The sequence below is a fragment of the Lepisma saccharinum genome, chromosome 5 (assembly GCF_977018435.1).
Source record: "Lepisma saccharinum chromosome 5, izLepSacc3.1, whole genome shotgun sequence".
NCBI classification, from domain to species: domain Eukaryota; kingdom Metazoa; phylum Arthropoda; class Insecta; order Zygentoma; family Lepismatidae; genus Lepisma; species Lepisma saccharinum.
This window is the reverse complement of record NC_139233.1, coordinates 83,986,809-84,001,894: the sequence shown is the minus strand read 5'-3', so window position 1 is coordinate 84,001,894 and position 15,086 is coordinate 83,986,809. Positions and strand designations below refer to the sequence as shown.

At 38.9% G+C, this 15,086-nt stretch overlaps 1 protein-coding gene across 3 annotated transcripts in view; it reads right to left on the bottom strand.

The window, feature by feature from the left end:
* Nucleotides 1–15,086, bottom strand: part of mv (lysosomal-trafficking regulator mauve) — a 488,369-nt gene that overhangs the window by 454,194 nt on the left and 19,089 nt on the right. For all 3 annotated transcript variants that reach the window (XM_083122737.1, XM_083122738.1, XM_083122739.1), the window contains exons 4-6: nucleotides 12,451–12,616; nucleotides 5,835–8,595; nucleotides 1,348–1,461 (exon numbers count right to left, since the gene is read on the bottom strand). In XM_083122737.1, coding sequence (XP_082978863.1) covers nucleotides 1,348–1,461; nucleotides 5,835–8,595; nucleotides 12,451–12,616 — 3,041 coding nt within the window. The remainder of the gene's footprint in view (nucleotides 1–1,347; nucleotides 1,462–5,834; nucleotides 8,596–12,450; nucleotides 12,617–15,086) is intronic.

Below are 15,086 nucleotides of genomic sequence, written 5' to 3'. Positions count from 1 at the left end.
CCCTAAAGGCAGAAGGTGCGTGTCATACCATAATGGTATCATGGTGCTGATTACAAAATGAATGTGCTTTTTGGACCTTCATACTCTTATGTTTGGGTGGAAACTCTGACACAGGTCTGGAGCAAGCCTGGAAAATTCATATTGATGACCAACCTCCCCCCTCTCCGCAACATATCCATGCCACATTTCCGAACAGAGTTTCACATTTTGGCCCATTATTCAACTTGTATGGCACCCAGGAACATGAAACATGTCTCAATCTCTTTGGAAACGTCCATTCTTTGAAGAGAATACTAAGGTTTGCACCTTCTCCTCAAAATAGCGGGAGAAGAGGGGGCAAACTCCAGATTTTTTCATTGAAATTCGGGGGACGTGCCCCCCCCCCAAGCCCCCCTTCCACGGTACGATGTTCTAAATTGTACACCGTTGCATGCGCTGATGTTTTAGCTGCAAAACAAAACTTATCCGAAGTAGATTTTTCCCATAGTGCCTGAGTTATAACAATTTTCCTCCAAAAATTCAAATTATCTATTTTTCGTAAAAAAACAGTTTCACATTTTGGCTTATTATTCAACTTGTATGGCACCCAAGAACATGAAACATGCTTCATTCTCTTGCGAAATGTCCATTCTTTGAAAAGAATGTAGCAAACTCCAGATTTTTGTTTTTTCCATTGAAATTCGGGGGTCGCACCCACCCCCCAACCCTCCTTCCTCGGTTCGGCGATCTGAATTGTACACGGTTGCATGCTATGATGTTTTATCTGCAAAACAAAACATATCCGAAGTAGATTGCTCCCTTAGTGCCCGAGTTATAACAATTTTCCTCCAAAAATGCAAATTACCTATTTTTCGTACAAAAAAATCACAGTTTAGCTTATTATTCAACTTGTATGGCACCAAAGAACATGAAATATGTTTCATTCTCTTGAGAAATGTCCATTCTTTGAAATGAATACTAAAGTTCGCGCCTTTTCCCCAAAATAGCAGAAGAGGGGGGCAAACTCCAGATTTTTTTCATTGAAATTCGGGGGACATGTCCCCCAAACCCCCTTCCTCGGTCCGATGTTCTAAATTGTACACCGTTGCATGCGCTGATGTTTTAGCTGCAAAACAAAACTTATCCGAAGTAGATTGCTCCCATAGTGCCTGAGTTATAACAATTTTCGTCAAAAGAGTGTTCGAAGTCAATGAAGACGAAATTCCCTGACATTTCCCTGACTTTTTTTGACACCTCAAATTCCCTGACTTTTCCCGGTTTTCCAGGTCTGTCGCCACCCTGTTAATACTAATAGCCAACATAAAATCTACAGAACAATTAGAACACAAATCTAAATGTTTTCCTTACCTGTCTCAACATCTACAGGGGATGTCACCAAGCATACAGTGAGCAAGGATTCTATCAATTTGATGCCATAATGCAAATTAGATCCTCGGTTGTGGGTATCAGACGAAGAAACTTCTAAGTTTGAAAAAAGAAAAAAAAATCATTGAAATAAATATGTTTAAATCTAGGTACGGTGGAACCTCGATTTTATATTTATAAAGAGAACAAGCTGAAAAAACGTAAAATGCAGGAAAATTTTAAATCAAGAAAAAGTTTATAGCATTTTTACAGCCATCAAAGTTTGGGTTACATGACTTTTGAAACACACTGTATAAGGCAGAAAAATGTAAAATCCAGGAATATAAAATTGGGGTTCCACTGTAATTATATTTCAAAACAGGTGAATACTTATAATGCAAAGTTTACATAAATAAATCTGATTAGCATTAATTTTCAAACTTTACCAATTCCATATTCTTCCTTGTACAAACTGCTCAATTCCAGATATTATTCAAAAAACACAAATAAAAAAGTTACTTCAGTTTTAAGTACAAAGAACAGATCAAATCCATAGCCAAAGTTTCGATTGTGTCATTTTAATTTCATGATGATACATACTCGTTTCATACATTGATCAAATTCTATACATGTTTATAAGCACATGCTGATTCTGTCTATCATTACTTAATACATATTTTGTGCAGAACAATTTTTGCCATCCCACTCCATGTGCTTAAGTGAGTAGATACGCTCGTCAGATTTTGATGCTATTAGCATTACACTCTTATGAGGAGATGCTGAAAAGTTCGTAGCCCAACTTAGAAGGAATGCACTTGGAATAATGAAACTTCATTGTTACTCAACATACTCCCCTTGAAGCTCAATGCACTTTCTGGATCGGTGCTCCAACTTTTGCAAACCACTTTAAAAAAATTCTGAAGTTTGCTCCTTGCAGGTGTCCTGTTTCTCCATGACAATGCTCCTACCCATCGAGTAACAGCAACACAGAAATTGTGAAATGTGGGCTTTCAGTATCTTGATCATCCACCCTATTCACCGATCTGGCTCCATCGGACTGCTTTCTGTTTCCTCAACTCAAAAAACACCTGAAGGGATGCCAATGCCACAGAGCATTGGTGCGAGGAGCAAAATTTTTTTAAGTGGTTTGCAAAAGTTGAAGCACCAGGCCAGAAAGTGCATTGAGCTTCGAGGGGAGTATGTTGAGTAACAATGAAGTTTCATTATTCCAAGTGCATTCCTTCTATGTCGGGCTACGAACTCTTCAGCATCCCCTCGTACATGTTTATGGTGTTACTACACTGCTGTTTGAGAAAATTGCAACACCAGGAAGGATACATATGATTGAAATGAACTTTATACCACAGATGATACACAAATGATTAGGATTACAGAACTGCACATGATCTCTGATCTTGAGAATTCAGTATAGTGTGAAGCCCCCACATGCTGCAAATTGAGCCTCTACACATCATGGCATGGAATCAAAGAGGGCCTGAATATGTTCCTGGGGAATCTACCTCCACGCAGTTTGTATGCGAGTCCACAAAGCATCAACAGTGGTTGCTGGAGGACCGTGACGAACAAGTTGCCAACCAACCATATCCCAGACATGTTCGATGGCCAACATGTCAGGTGAATGTGCAGGCCAGGGAAGCAGTGTTACCTGTCATTCTTCGTAGACGGCTTGCACATTCCTTGCCACATGTCGTCGGGCATTGTCCTGCTGAAATATGGCATGTGGACTTGTCTGAAAAAGAGGCAGTACTTCGGGCTCTAAAACCTCTCTGATTCCTGTTCAGATTGCCTTCAATACATAGGATGCGAGATTGCATGTTGTATCCAATGGCACCCCCAAACCATCACACTTGGTGTTTGTCCGCTACGTCGCTCAACAATGCAGGCTGCCAGATTGCGTTCACCACGGTAGTGTCTAACACGTATGCGGCCATCACTGTAGGACAAGTTTAAGCGTGACTCGTCCGAAAACACTACATTTTGCAACTCAGCATGCCAGCAATGGCATTCGCTTGCCCATTGCAGTCTGAGACGTTCGTGGTTTCTGGACCATGGAAGCCGAAGCAATAGCATGCGTGCCACCAGTCCAGCCTGCAGCAGACGGCATCGAACCATCGACGGAAACAGGTCCACAGCCAATGCAGTGCTCCAGCGTCGAGCCAACACCGTGGACGAAGCTGTATGTCCGTTACAGCCATGCGGACAAGATGGCCATCCCGAGCTGTGGTCACATTGCATGGTCCAGTAACTTCCTGTGCTGCGTACGACCCTCTTCTATCCACTGGTTGCCTTGTACGAGGCAAAATGTCACAGTATGACAAACCCGCTTCCCGAAGACCAATCATTCTGCCCCGTTCGAACTCACTCACATGCTGATATTGCATCCTTTGACGTCGATGAGGCATACAAGCACTTGCTATCATGTTTCCACTTCGTTTGACGGGTCTTCACTGACTGAGCTTGGCGTAACACTGACCTTTCTGGTCACACAAGAGAGGGTGCTGCTGGGCCTACGTGCATGCTACCTCTCTGGAATCCTAATCACTTATTCCTGGTACACTGTTCTACACATCCTCAGAGTTTGGATTCATCCGGGCCATTCTTTCTGGGTGTTACAATTTTCACAAACAGCAGTGTATTTATAGATCTTGAATAAGATCAGATTGTTAGGTTACATTGCCTTAATATTTCCCCATTTTCCTTCTAATATGGCTTCACATGTATAAAACATTTTCCACATGAAACGAATGATTAAGATAGTGATGCCTTATGAGTGTGGTCACTTGCACAATCTACATTTTACAAAATAATTTTTCACAAATTAATACCTCTTGCATTTATAAAACATAAAAATTAATTTGTCTAAACATCAAAATTCATCTCCAGTATTTCAATAACATTTCTCATCCTCCTCCTATCATCATTACACAATCAGAACTGTGACCAAATGCATTCATGAAAATTAAAAATTCACATGTCCTTTCCAATAACACCAGCTTGCTTTTACTCTCTGAACAAATTTTTAAGAGAAATAACGGGTCGAGTCGATAGCACTTCTAACTGGTACCCATACTGATACTCATGCACTTACCAGGTCACACCGATACAGATGGTTGAAAATTGTAACAATTAAAAGTTGTTCAAAGTATTGATTAATATTACTATGTAAGTATTATATGCCAATTATATGCGACAATTTATCAAGGGTTTTGCTTTAAAATATTCAAGAATTACATCATAATATTAAATTACAAATATAAAAGTTTTCTATAGTTCTTATAATTTCATATCCTTTGTGCATGTGTGCCTTTAAAGGTGACAAAGATAATGATGTCATTCATTTTGCACAATATGTAAGTAAAAAAGAATTGAAAATTTACCCTCAGACACCAAGATTATATACTGTACTGAAAGTCTACAGTTGTTAAAAAATGGTCTTGGTTCTAAGAGTTCATCAACAAAATATGAAATTCACAATTACATTTCACAACACCGTTTGTTTTGTAGGAAATTACATCTTCAGAGAGTGGATGGACAGAAGGACTGATAAATCTACAGTGAGTCTCATCGTCAACTTGTCAACAGAGCGGCAGCCAGAATGCCAGGTGCTGAGTGTGCATGTGCCAGCATTTAGACCCACAGCTGTACGCTTCATTATCCAGATAGCAGGTGTTCAGTTTACACATGTTTGTTAAGTGTTGAGGTGTTAACAAATGATTTAGAATGTATTGTTTTAGTTTACATATTACTGATGCTTTTCTGCACTCTAATAATGCACACTATACTTACAATTTAAAACAATGAATTTTTATGTACGACTCTTGTCATTACGAATTCTTGTAGGGAAGTTAGAAGGCATTTTAAAGCAGAATTTCCAGATATTCCTGTTCCATACAAAGAGAGTGTTCGGATACTTGTGAACAAATTTAGGGAAACAGGGTCTGTTCTTGATAAGAAGTGAAAGATAAAATGGTATGTGTTTACTGATGAGAAATAAGACAACGTTGGAGCATGATTGGAACATACTCCTCAAAAATCCCTCTGGCTCCTTGCACAAGAACACATTTCTAAGTCGTCAGCATGGCAAGCTACTAAGCTTTTAAACAAGAAGCCATACATTAGAAAAAGTAAGGAAAATATCAGGAGAGAAATTGAAGCAATTTCAGAAGAGGAACTGATACGTGTTAGTGAAAATTTTCTATAAAGATGCCGTAAATGTGTGGATGCAGTACAATAACATTTCCAAAACCTCTTGTAACAAGTTAAGTGTTCATTTTAATTGTAACTGTCCATGTAATTGTACGAGCTTATTTCATTACATAGCTAGCGGTTCCAGTTATGTGGATGTTGCATCCAGTTTTTCGGCAGATTAGTTCTTGCTGACCAGTGTGGTACCCGTCTCTCCACTGCCAAGTTGACTGTGACACTCAGTGGGTAAGTTATAATTAGAAGCAATGATAGAAATAACTCACCTGCATTCAACATGTCCTTCATAACCTGTTTAACAATTAGCTGGAGTAACTGGAATCCATTCCAACTAAGACGTTCTCTCATTAAATATCTTCTATATTGTGGACTGAATACTACTAAATTGGAGCAAGTTTGCCAGTATGTAGACACAATGAACAAGAGTTGACTGTACGATTTTTCACTTTCTTCTGCAATAAGCCCTATTGTTGATCTAGCAATGTTTTGTTCTACTACTTCAGTCACTTCATTATCTTGTTCAACATCTTCCACCCCACTATTGGCACTGTCTTGTGTAGCTGAAACAATTTCTGATTCTTGCTCTTCCTCTGAGTTTGCCTTCTGGTCCAAAATTTGAAGTATTTTCAGGGTGAACTTTCGCAAAGTCTTCTGCAACATGCATAATGATGGAAGAGTGTCAACAACGTCAGCATTCAAAGTTCCTTCACTGGTAAAAGCAACTTCTTCATCTGTTGGATGTGAAGCCTTGTTAGCAGACCTTTCAGAAGTGCATAATTCCACAATCACGGTGACCTCCAATATGGAACAGCATAGTTTGGAAAATGAGTGCAAACTTAGCAAATCAAATATGTGTTGAAGTCCTCCAATTCTGATGAATTCTTCAGCAAATGAAATGTCACATATGAGGCAAGACAAAGCTGATAGTGAAGAGAGCAGCATAAATTTAGTTACATCGTTACTTTCATTGAAATACTTGTCTTTCATTTCCACAAAGGCTGGGAAAAAAACTTTGAACGTTAGCTCATTCTTGATCTTGGCTGTGGCATTTGGCACAATTTTCAGCAAATGAGACACAACAGAGTACGATAAATTAACGTTGGAGAAATTAAGAAGATCTTTATACAACTCCACACATTTCCAAGGATTAACGTTAATATTTTGCTTATTGTCAATGGTGAGTATATCTGGAAGATACAAGGCACTCTTATTATTGTGTGTTGCAGTCATTTCTCCCTCCTGCTTATCCATAATTGATATCGGATCATCAATATTTCTGTCAATGGCAGAACTATTGCTCGCATAGTATTTACCAGGTACGATGCTTCTTGAAGGAGATTCATTACTATTTCTTTGACAATTAACACAAGATGCTTTGCAATTGGATGGAGCAATACCTCCAAGTTCGCAATAAATAGTCCTCTCCAGTAAAGCAAAACAAAGAGCTCTGCATCTTGGTGTGCCATTTCTTAGCACACCTATTAAAATGCTAACTACATTATCTGGAGGGAAACAACAACACGTCCCACAAAGCATCATTATCTTTAGAACATGTGCCTGAATTTCATTGCTTTGTACATTCTGAAGAATTCTGGTAAGTACAATGAACATTGATGATACGCAGCATGACTGCATGTTAGAACCAATATGTAACTTAAATACATGGCCAAAAACATCATGATGATGGTAATTATCCTCCACAATAGAACATTGTTTGTGTTTATGTTTTTTGCATTGATGAGAGTGTATGATCTCACTGCGAGCTTTCTTCAAACTGTTGATTATCTGTCCTATCACTTCAACCACTTTCTTAACTCTAGAAACAGAAACAGCTCTATGTTCTGAGTTATTCATGAGGACAGCAATTGCCTTTTCAATTAATTTTCCTCCATGGCAGTCTATAAACTGGTGAAAGAGTTCTATAAAATCTTTAACTTTATCAACACTATTTCTTTGCAATAATAAAGAGTATATAAACATAACCAACCCATAAGTAGCAAAATATATGAATTCCTGCATTTTATGCAATTCCTCTCTTGAAATTGTCTTACACCCCAAATGGCACACTGTGGCAAGAGCGTAAGCTCCTTCAGTCTCGATACTCGATGGTGGAAGTGTCTCGTCCCTGTCTTCTCGCAGGGTCTTCAGAATGCTCATCTTCTGCACGGCATCTTCCAATATCCGCAGTAAAATTTTTAACATCCCATTTCGTACAACTGTCATGGTTATTTCAGGATGCAAAAGGACTTTCTCCAAAGCGGTGAGCAGCAAATGAGTCAAGGAACTTTTCAATTCCGCCCCTTCGAGGCACGTGAAGGATGGAACCAGGGACGATCCAAACTGCAGCGTGCAGAGATTGTCCAGTGCAAAACTAATCACCTGGACGCAAATCTGGTAGTCGCTATCAACTGTGAGATTCAGTTCAGCATTGCACAAGCTACGAAGCAGCTCTATCACAAGTTCACAAAATTCAAATATGCTTACTTCACAGCCTAAAACCTCCCTTACTCGGTCATCGATAAAATCACTGGGATTTTTTGGCCGTCTTGTTTCTCTTGAAAATTTCAGAGACTTCCTCTTCTTCTCAAATCCACCGCTGTCTTGAGTTTCCTCGTCACTTCTAATCACCGACGTAAAATAATCGAAGTCGATCGGGTTGAAATTAACCTTTAGTTTATTGGACTTGTGGTAGTTTTCCAATTCCTCTGCAGGCTGCTCAGACTCGCTGCTTCCACCTTTTGCCAGCACGTCGTGAGGAGGTGTTTTCACCCTTCGTGGCCAACTCCCTGGACCAAGCTGATTTCTGTTACACTCTTGTTTCGGGGTGCACTGGTGGTATGGATGGTGGTGGCCGGACCAAGTTTTACTGTGTTTCGAAGTGGAATGTAATCTAAACAAATCTTCAACGATGCATTTATCTTTACGTTGAATGTGGGGATTGTGAGCTCTGGTTTTGTTTTGACTCTGGAGACAAACAGGATACAACGAAATGAGCAAATTGGCAAGTTCACGGCTGCATGTTAAACCCTGAAAAGAAATAAGGAAATTAATTAATAGGCTGTCATTCATGTGTGCAGACAAAAATATTTAACAATAAATCTTGGAGGCACATGGTGGTTTGGATCCCATATTAAACTGTAGGTCCAGTCCCGATTAGCCTTACTGTGCATAAAGTGGACTTAAAACTCCAAATCAATCCATCAATCAATTAACAATAAATCGTGGCAAGTAAAATATCCAACTACAAAGTTAAGGAACAGTGAATCATATACATCATCAGAGCACTGGGAATTCCTATACTGATAATGTTCATATATAATGGGAATTTACAGTTTATTTTCCATTCTGTTAGGAAGTACAACCTTTGTCAGAAAAGTTCCAGGACTGAGCTCGTAAAAAAAAAATTGTTCAACTTAGGAACTAATGGTCCTAGGTCTTGTCAAAATAGTCCCCTTGGCTATCTACGCACAGCTGCCACCGTTTCTGGAAATCATGGAAGCAAGCAGAGAAGGCTTCATCTGGGATGCTTCTCAGCACATCTGTCACAGCTGCTTGGATTGCTGCAATATCTTCATGATGCTTCCCTTTCAGCGGCATTTTCACATGGGGAAACGGGAAAAAAAAATCACACGGCGACAGGTTGGGTGAATATGGGGTGAATATTGGGGATGTGGTAGAGCAGGGATACGATGCTTGGCCAGATATTCCTGGACTTATAAAGCAGTATGGGGCCTTGCATTGTTGTGCAATAAGAACCACTGTCCAGATGATCACAAATCAGGACGGCCCCGCTGAATTGCTTGACTCAAACATTTCAGGCCATCAATATAAAAGTTTTGGTTTATCGTTTGTCCTTCGGGCAGATATTCATGATGCACAAACCTTTAGCATCAAAAAATACGATCAACATTCCTTGTCATTCTGAGATTGTCTTGCACTGAATCTCTGCCCTCCCGAAACCTTTTGTGCCATTCGAAGACATGGCTTCTCGATTATGCCTCAACACCATATGCTTGCTGCATCATATTCCATGTTTCACTATGGGTTTTCCCTAGCTTAACACAGAACTTAATGTTAACTTTCTGCTCAGAATCCACATCCATCACGTTACACGTGTAAATTCAAACTAAATGTGCTGACAACAGGTGACTGAATAACACCCATTTCTTGTGTTGGAATATCACAGATAAAGCATAAAAAAATCAGTCCTGGAACTTTTCTGACAAAGGTTGTATATTAGTTTCTGGGATTATAAAGTGTCTTAACCACTAGTCTTACATGTTATTTCCACAAATGGTCCCAATAAAATAATACCATATTTACTTATTTATTTATTTATTTATTTTCTTTACATCAGCACTATTGCCAGTCTTATACTTTAACTACAGAAGTTTCATCATTCAAAACCACCAATTCATACAATAACATTTCATTTGCTTTTTATAGTAACGAGTGGTCCTGCATGGGATCACTTTTGCTCGCTCGTACTCATTCGAGTCTCCCACCTTCGAGCATATACAATCAAATATTTTAATCTGACAAAAATTATATATGAGTCATGCCCATGCCAAATCAACACAGATATGTGCAATTTTCAACCTGACCATTTCAGAGTTTCATTAAATTTTGGGAGTTGAAACTATACATGAAAGTTAGTAATTGTGAAAATTTTGAGTCTCAAGTCTCTTGTATTTGAAAATTATTCAAGGTCAAAGTTTGCAGAAATTGGCATTTTCAAGCCTGTTTAGTTATCCTAAATTTATTGTAACTCTGCCCCTACTTGGCCTAGGAAGCTGAATTAAAGTTTATTGCACGTTGGGGAACCCAAAATAAGCTACAATTTTGTAATAAAAAAATGTGTATTTATTTTAGGTGTTGCAAATTTAATCTCCTTCAAAGTACTATCCATTTGATGCACTGCACCGGTCTAAGTGTGTTTTTTCACTTTTGAAAGCAGTCCTGAAACTCTTGCAAAGAGATGCCTTTTAATGCCTCTGTCGTTTTTTCTTTACCTCTTCCACATCCGTAAAACGTTTTATCTTTGAGGACTTTTATCATTCGGGGGAATAAAAAGATGTCGTACGGAGGGAGATCGGGTGAATATAGGGGCTGAATAAGCTGGGTCATATAGTTTTTAGATAAAAATTGTGTCACACTTTTGAGCGGTGGCAGGTTGTTGTGGTGAAGCCACCACTTCCCACTTTGCTACAACTTGGGGCATTTTCATCTCATTGCATCATGCAAACGTTTCAGAACTTCTAGGTAAAACACCTAGAAGGTGTTAGGAACAAATTCTGTGTGAACAATCCCGTTTGCATCAGAAAATGGAATCAGCATTGACTTGACATGTCTCCGTCAGCGAGGTTGGTCTGCAAGTGACAATTCACCATTCCTGAAGTGGGAAAACCACTCGCAAACTTGTGTCTTCCACAGAGCAGCTTCCTTGCAAGCTGTTTCAAGCATTACATGAGAACACAGGCTCCCTTCATCAGACATTCATTTTTAGTTTGATTAAAGATACAGTTATAACAATGGATAAAAAATTTTAACAAAAAAAAAAAAAAAATCAGTTATACAATGCATCTTGTCAATGGCAACTTAACAGTGAAACAAGCAGTCTGTTTTTATTATAGATGAAAATTTTTATCATATTTCATAATTATAAATCCAAAATATCATCAGGCGATTCAAAATCATCATCTGCTTTACAGAGATTCTTGATGTCTTCCCTTACATTAAATTTTGAAGATGATGGCTTAGTCCACTTGTGAAAAAGAAGACTCCATAGTGGGTCTATGTTACCATTTTCATTATTTAATTTCTTCCAGTGTTCTTCTTCAATGAACGTAGCTTCCCAAATATTCAAATCTATGTTTCCTGTCACTCTTTTCAAAATCCTTCTCTTTTTAATCACATGCTTCTTCTCGATGATGTGACCTGACAAACACATTCTTAAGTTTAAACTTATAATGTCCAAATTGTGTTTGTGTCATCTTATTGCCATTTTTCTTGATGTTTTGTCCTACATAATCTTTTATTCATAATAATCCCCTTTACCTGAGACTTCTAAAACTGAATGGAGATCCCACACAATCATCATCATCATCCTTCGCCATTTCCTGCCTTTGGTTGGGTCGACATAGAAGACAAGCCTCTTCATTTTTTCCTGGTCTTCCACCATGGGGTTCCAATCTTGCCCTCTTCTCTTAATACTCTCCGCTATCTGCTCTTCCCACAGACATCTTGGTCTCCCCCTTGGCCTTATTCCCACGCCTTGTGCATTGTAAGCTTTTACTGGTGGTCTTTCTGCATTCATACTCTTCATGTGTCCAAACCATCACATCTGTGCATGATCTATCCTGTTCTGAAGCTTCACCACACCCTCAGATCTCTTAATTCCTTATTCTATCCCTTCTAGTCTTCCCCAATATACTTCTTAAAAATTTCATCTCCACTGCCTGCATCTTTCTTTTGTCTCTCTGTCATTGTGCAAGTCTCTGCTCGATACATAATTACTGGCACGATGCATATAAATTGAACCTAATAGATGGCATTTAGAAGCAGTCATCCACTGGCCCTGCCCACAAAAGTGGGTCATATTAATCCGCAAGTGATTTTCACAGCATGTCTTGCTTCTATTCCCTTACAAATTCATAATCTTATTTCTTTCCCATTGTTAAATTGCTTTTAACATGTTAGACCTCCCAAAAAAGTTAATTGTGTAGTGGTTTCTTACTTACTTACTTACTTACTTACCCTTGAGTTTCAACACTCCCTTATGCTTTCCCATTTTTAACGTTTCCCGCATTTTACATTTTTGATTTACAGCCACCCTACCAACTAACCAACTACTTGACACTTGAGGAATAAAAGTAATGTTACCTGCACTCCAAGGAGATTCAGGGCTACGAGACAGCGCCACCCTTGTCCTGACAGCAGATGTTTCTGAACTGGACGCATGTCCTCGCTGTCCCCAGGGGGAGAGCATATTTGGTGAACGTCTGCCACCAGCTGGCATCCAATCAGAGTACTTGCTGCTCCGAGAGAGCTGTGAGGAACAAAAGAACATTGAAAGCAAACACTTTAGCTGAAACACAAATGTAAAGGAGCATTATAGACATCCTTGCTGCTTGAATAGTTACAATTCTGTGGCAGTTTTCTATCTAAAAGTTTCGTATCTTCAATACCAGATTGAAGCAATGGCACTCAACCCTATCAAATCAATTTTCACCTCAAATATGAGGATCCACTTACTTACGAGGGTCACTATTTATATTTTGAGCCTAACAATGAAAAAACAGGAATTTGGCATTGAAAACTGCTTTATTGTTTTTCGAAGTATTCTCCTTTATGGTCAATACACTTTTGCATTCGTTCGAACTATTTGTCAAAGCAGTTTTTCCAATCTTCTTGAGACACCTCCATAATATGGTTTTTGAACGCATCAACGGCATCTTCCGCCGACGAGAATCGTTGTCCACGCAATTTATTCTTGACATTCGGGAACAAGAAGTAGTCATTGGGTGCCAAATCAGGACTGTATGGCAGATGACCCATCAATTCGATTTTTTGACTGTTCATAAAGTTGGTTGTTAGACGAGATGTGTGACAGCTGGCATTGTCTTGATGAAGAATGATCCGACGGCATTTGTTTGTTTTCCGTATTTGACCGAAGACCTCTGGCAAACAAATTGTTGTGTACCATTCAGAGTTGACCGTTCTACGTTCCTCTAAAGGTACAGTTGCCACATGACCAGTTTTCCCAAAAAAACAGGCAACCATTTGTTTCGATGTGCTTCGAGCACGAACAACTTTTGTTGGATTGGGTTCATCTTGAAACACCCATACAGTCGACTGCTGTTTACATTCCGGCTCATATGCATATATCCATGATTCGTCACCTGTTACAGTCTTATATACGTCTTTTGAAGCACCACAATTGTATTTATTGAGCATTTGTTTGCACCAATTGACGCGAGCGTCTTTTTGAGTTTTTGTCAAATTGAGTGGGATCCAACGAGAACATACCTTTCTCACAGCTAAATGATCATGTAATATTTTATATATGCTGGTGGAACTAATGCCTATAGTTGCCTCAATTTTACAGTATGTCACATGACGATCTTACAGTATTAGGTTTTGCACAGCATCAATGTTTTCTTGAACAACAACTGATTTTGGACGACCTTCGCGAATCTAGTCGGTGAGCAAATGGCGGCCACGATTAAATTCGTTATAACAGCGTTTCACAGTGGCAAAGGATGGGGCTTCATCGCCAAATGTGGAAGTAAGTTGATCGATGCACTATTGTCTTGATAATCCACGTCGAAAATCGTAAAAAATCATCGCACGAAAATGTTCACGAGTTAATTCCATTTCATTGTTGTCGCGCAATCTCCAAGGCAACATAAACAATACAAATGAAGCTATTGACAAAACATTTGAAGTACGTTATAGTCAATAATGCCAGACGATTCCGTGCAAAACGTCAAATCGTGCCTAACTTCAATCAGTGTTGCCAAGGCTCAAAATATAAATAGTGACCCTCGTATAATCAGAATACTGAAATATGTCATTTTCAAGAAGCCCATTTCTGCCACTATTTTCAGGGTTCCCACGTGAACTTGAAATGTATTTTCCCCAAGATTTCCCTGAGTTTTCCAGAATCTTATTTTTTTTACAGTAGTCAATACACAGTGCAGTATTGGATATTTATTTTACAAAAGCATCAATTTCCCCTCATAGCCATAACATCACCACCTTATTATTATTATCATCATCATTAGAGATGAGATGGACTAGCTGATTGGTTGATTTAAAATTGTTGGGTGCTTCGGCTTTTGTGGTCATTTTGCATTTTACGGGCAAAATCCCCTTATCTAAAATTAAAAAGTTAAAAAGGGGTGTAAAGAGACCTTTCGGAAAGATTAAAAATGCAAGTTATAAAGGGACTTCCACAGGTAAACACAAAATTTAAAAAAGGCAAGGATAGTCTAAAAATGTCCTCAGAAACAGTGTAAAAGGCTCCCTCTTCTCAAAAAAGATAAAAACATTTGGAAAGACACTGTCATCATCTCCCAACATGGATGGACAATAAATCGTTGGGAAGGTTGTGCGAGAAGAATGTGCCAAACTCTTAATACAACGCTACAGGTAAGGCACAGCGGAGGGTGCAGCCCTTGCAGCAATATGGGAATGTGTGAGATGGCTGTGTCAGATTCGAAGCAAAGTTAAGATGACTTATTCTCGGCAAGAGAGAGAACGAAAACAAGAAGTTTGCCATCTCCATCAGCAGACTTGGTAGTAGCATCAGCTCCTTCGTTGCCCTTGATGCCTACATGACTGGGGACCCAGCAGAAGCAAACTAACTGCTGTTACTCTATTGGTATGGGCATATCTGTGTATCAGTAATATTACTGATAATTTTAGCCATTTTTTATTACTTTTATGAATAAAAAAATACAATTTGTATGTCATGGTTTTGTCTAAATAAGCAGTTCATTATTAAAGTAAATCAA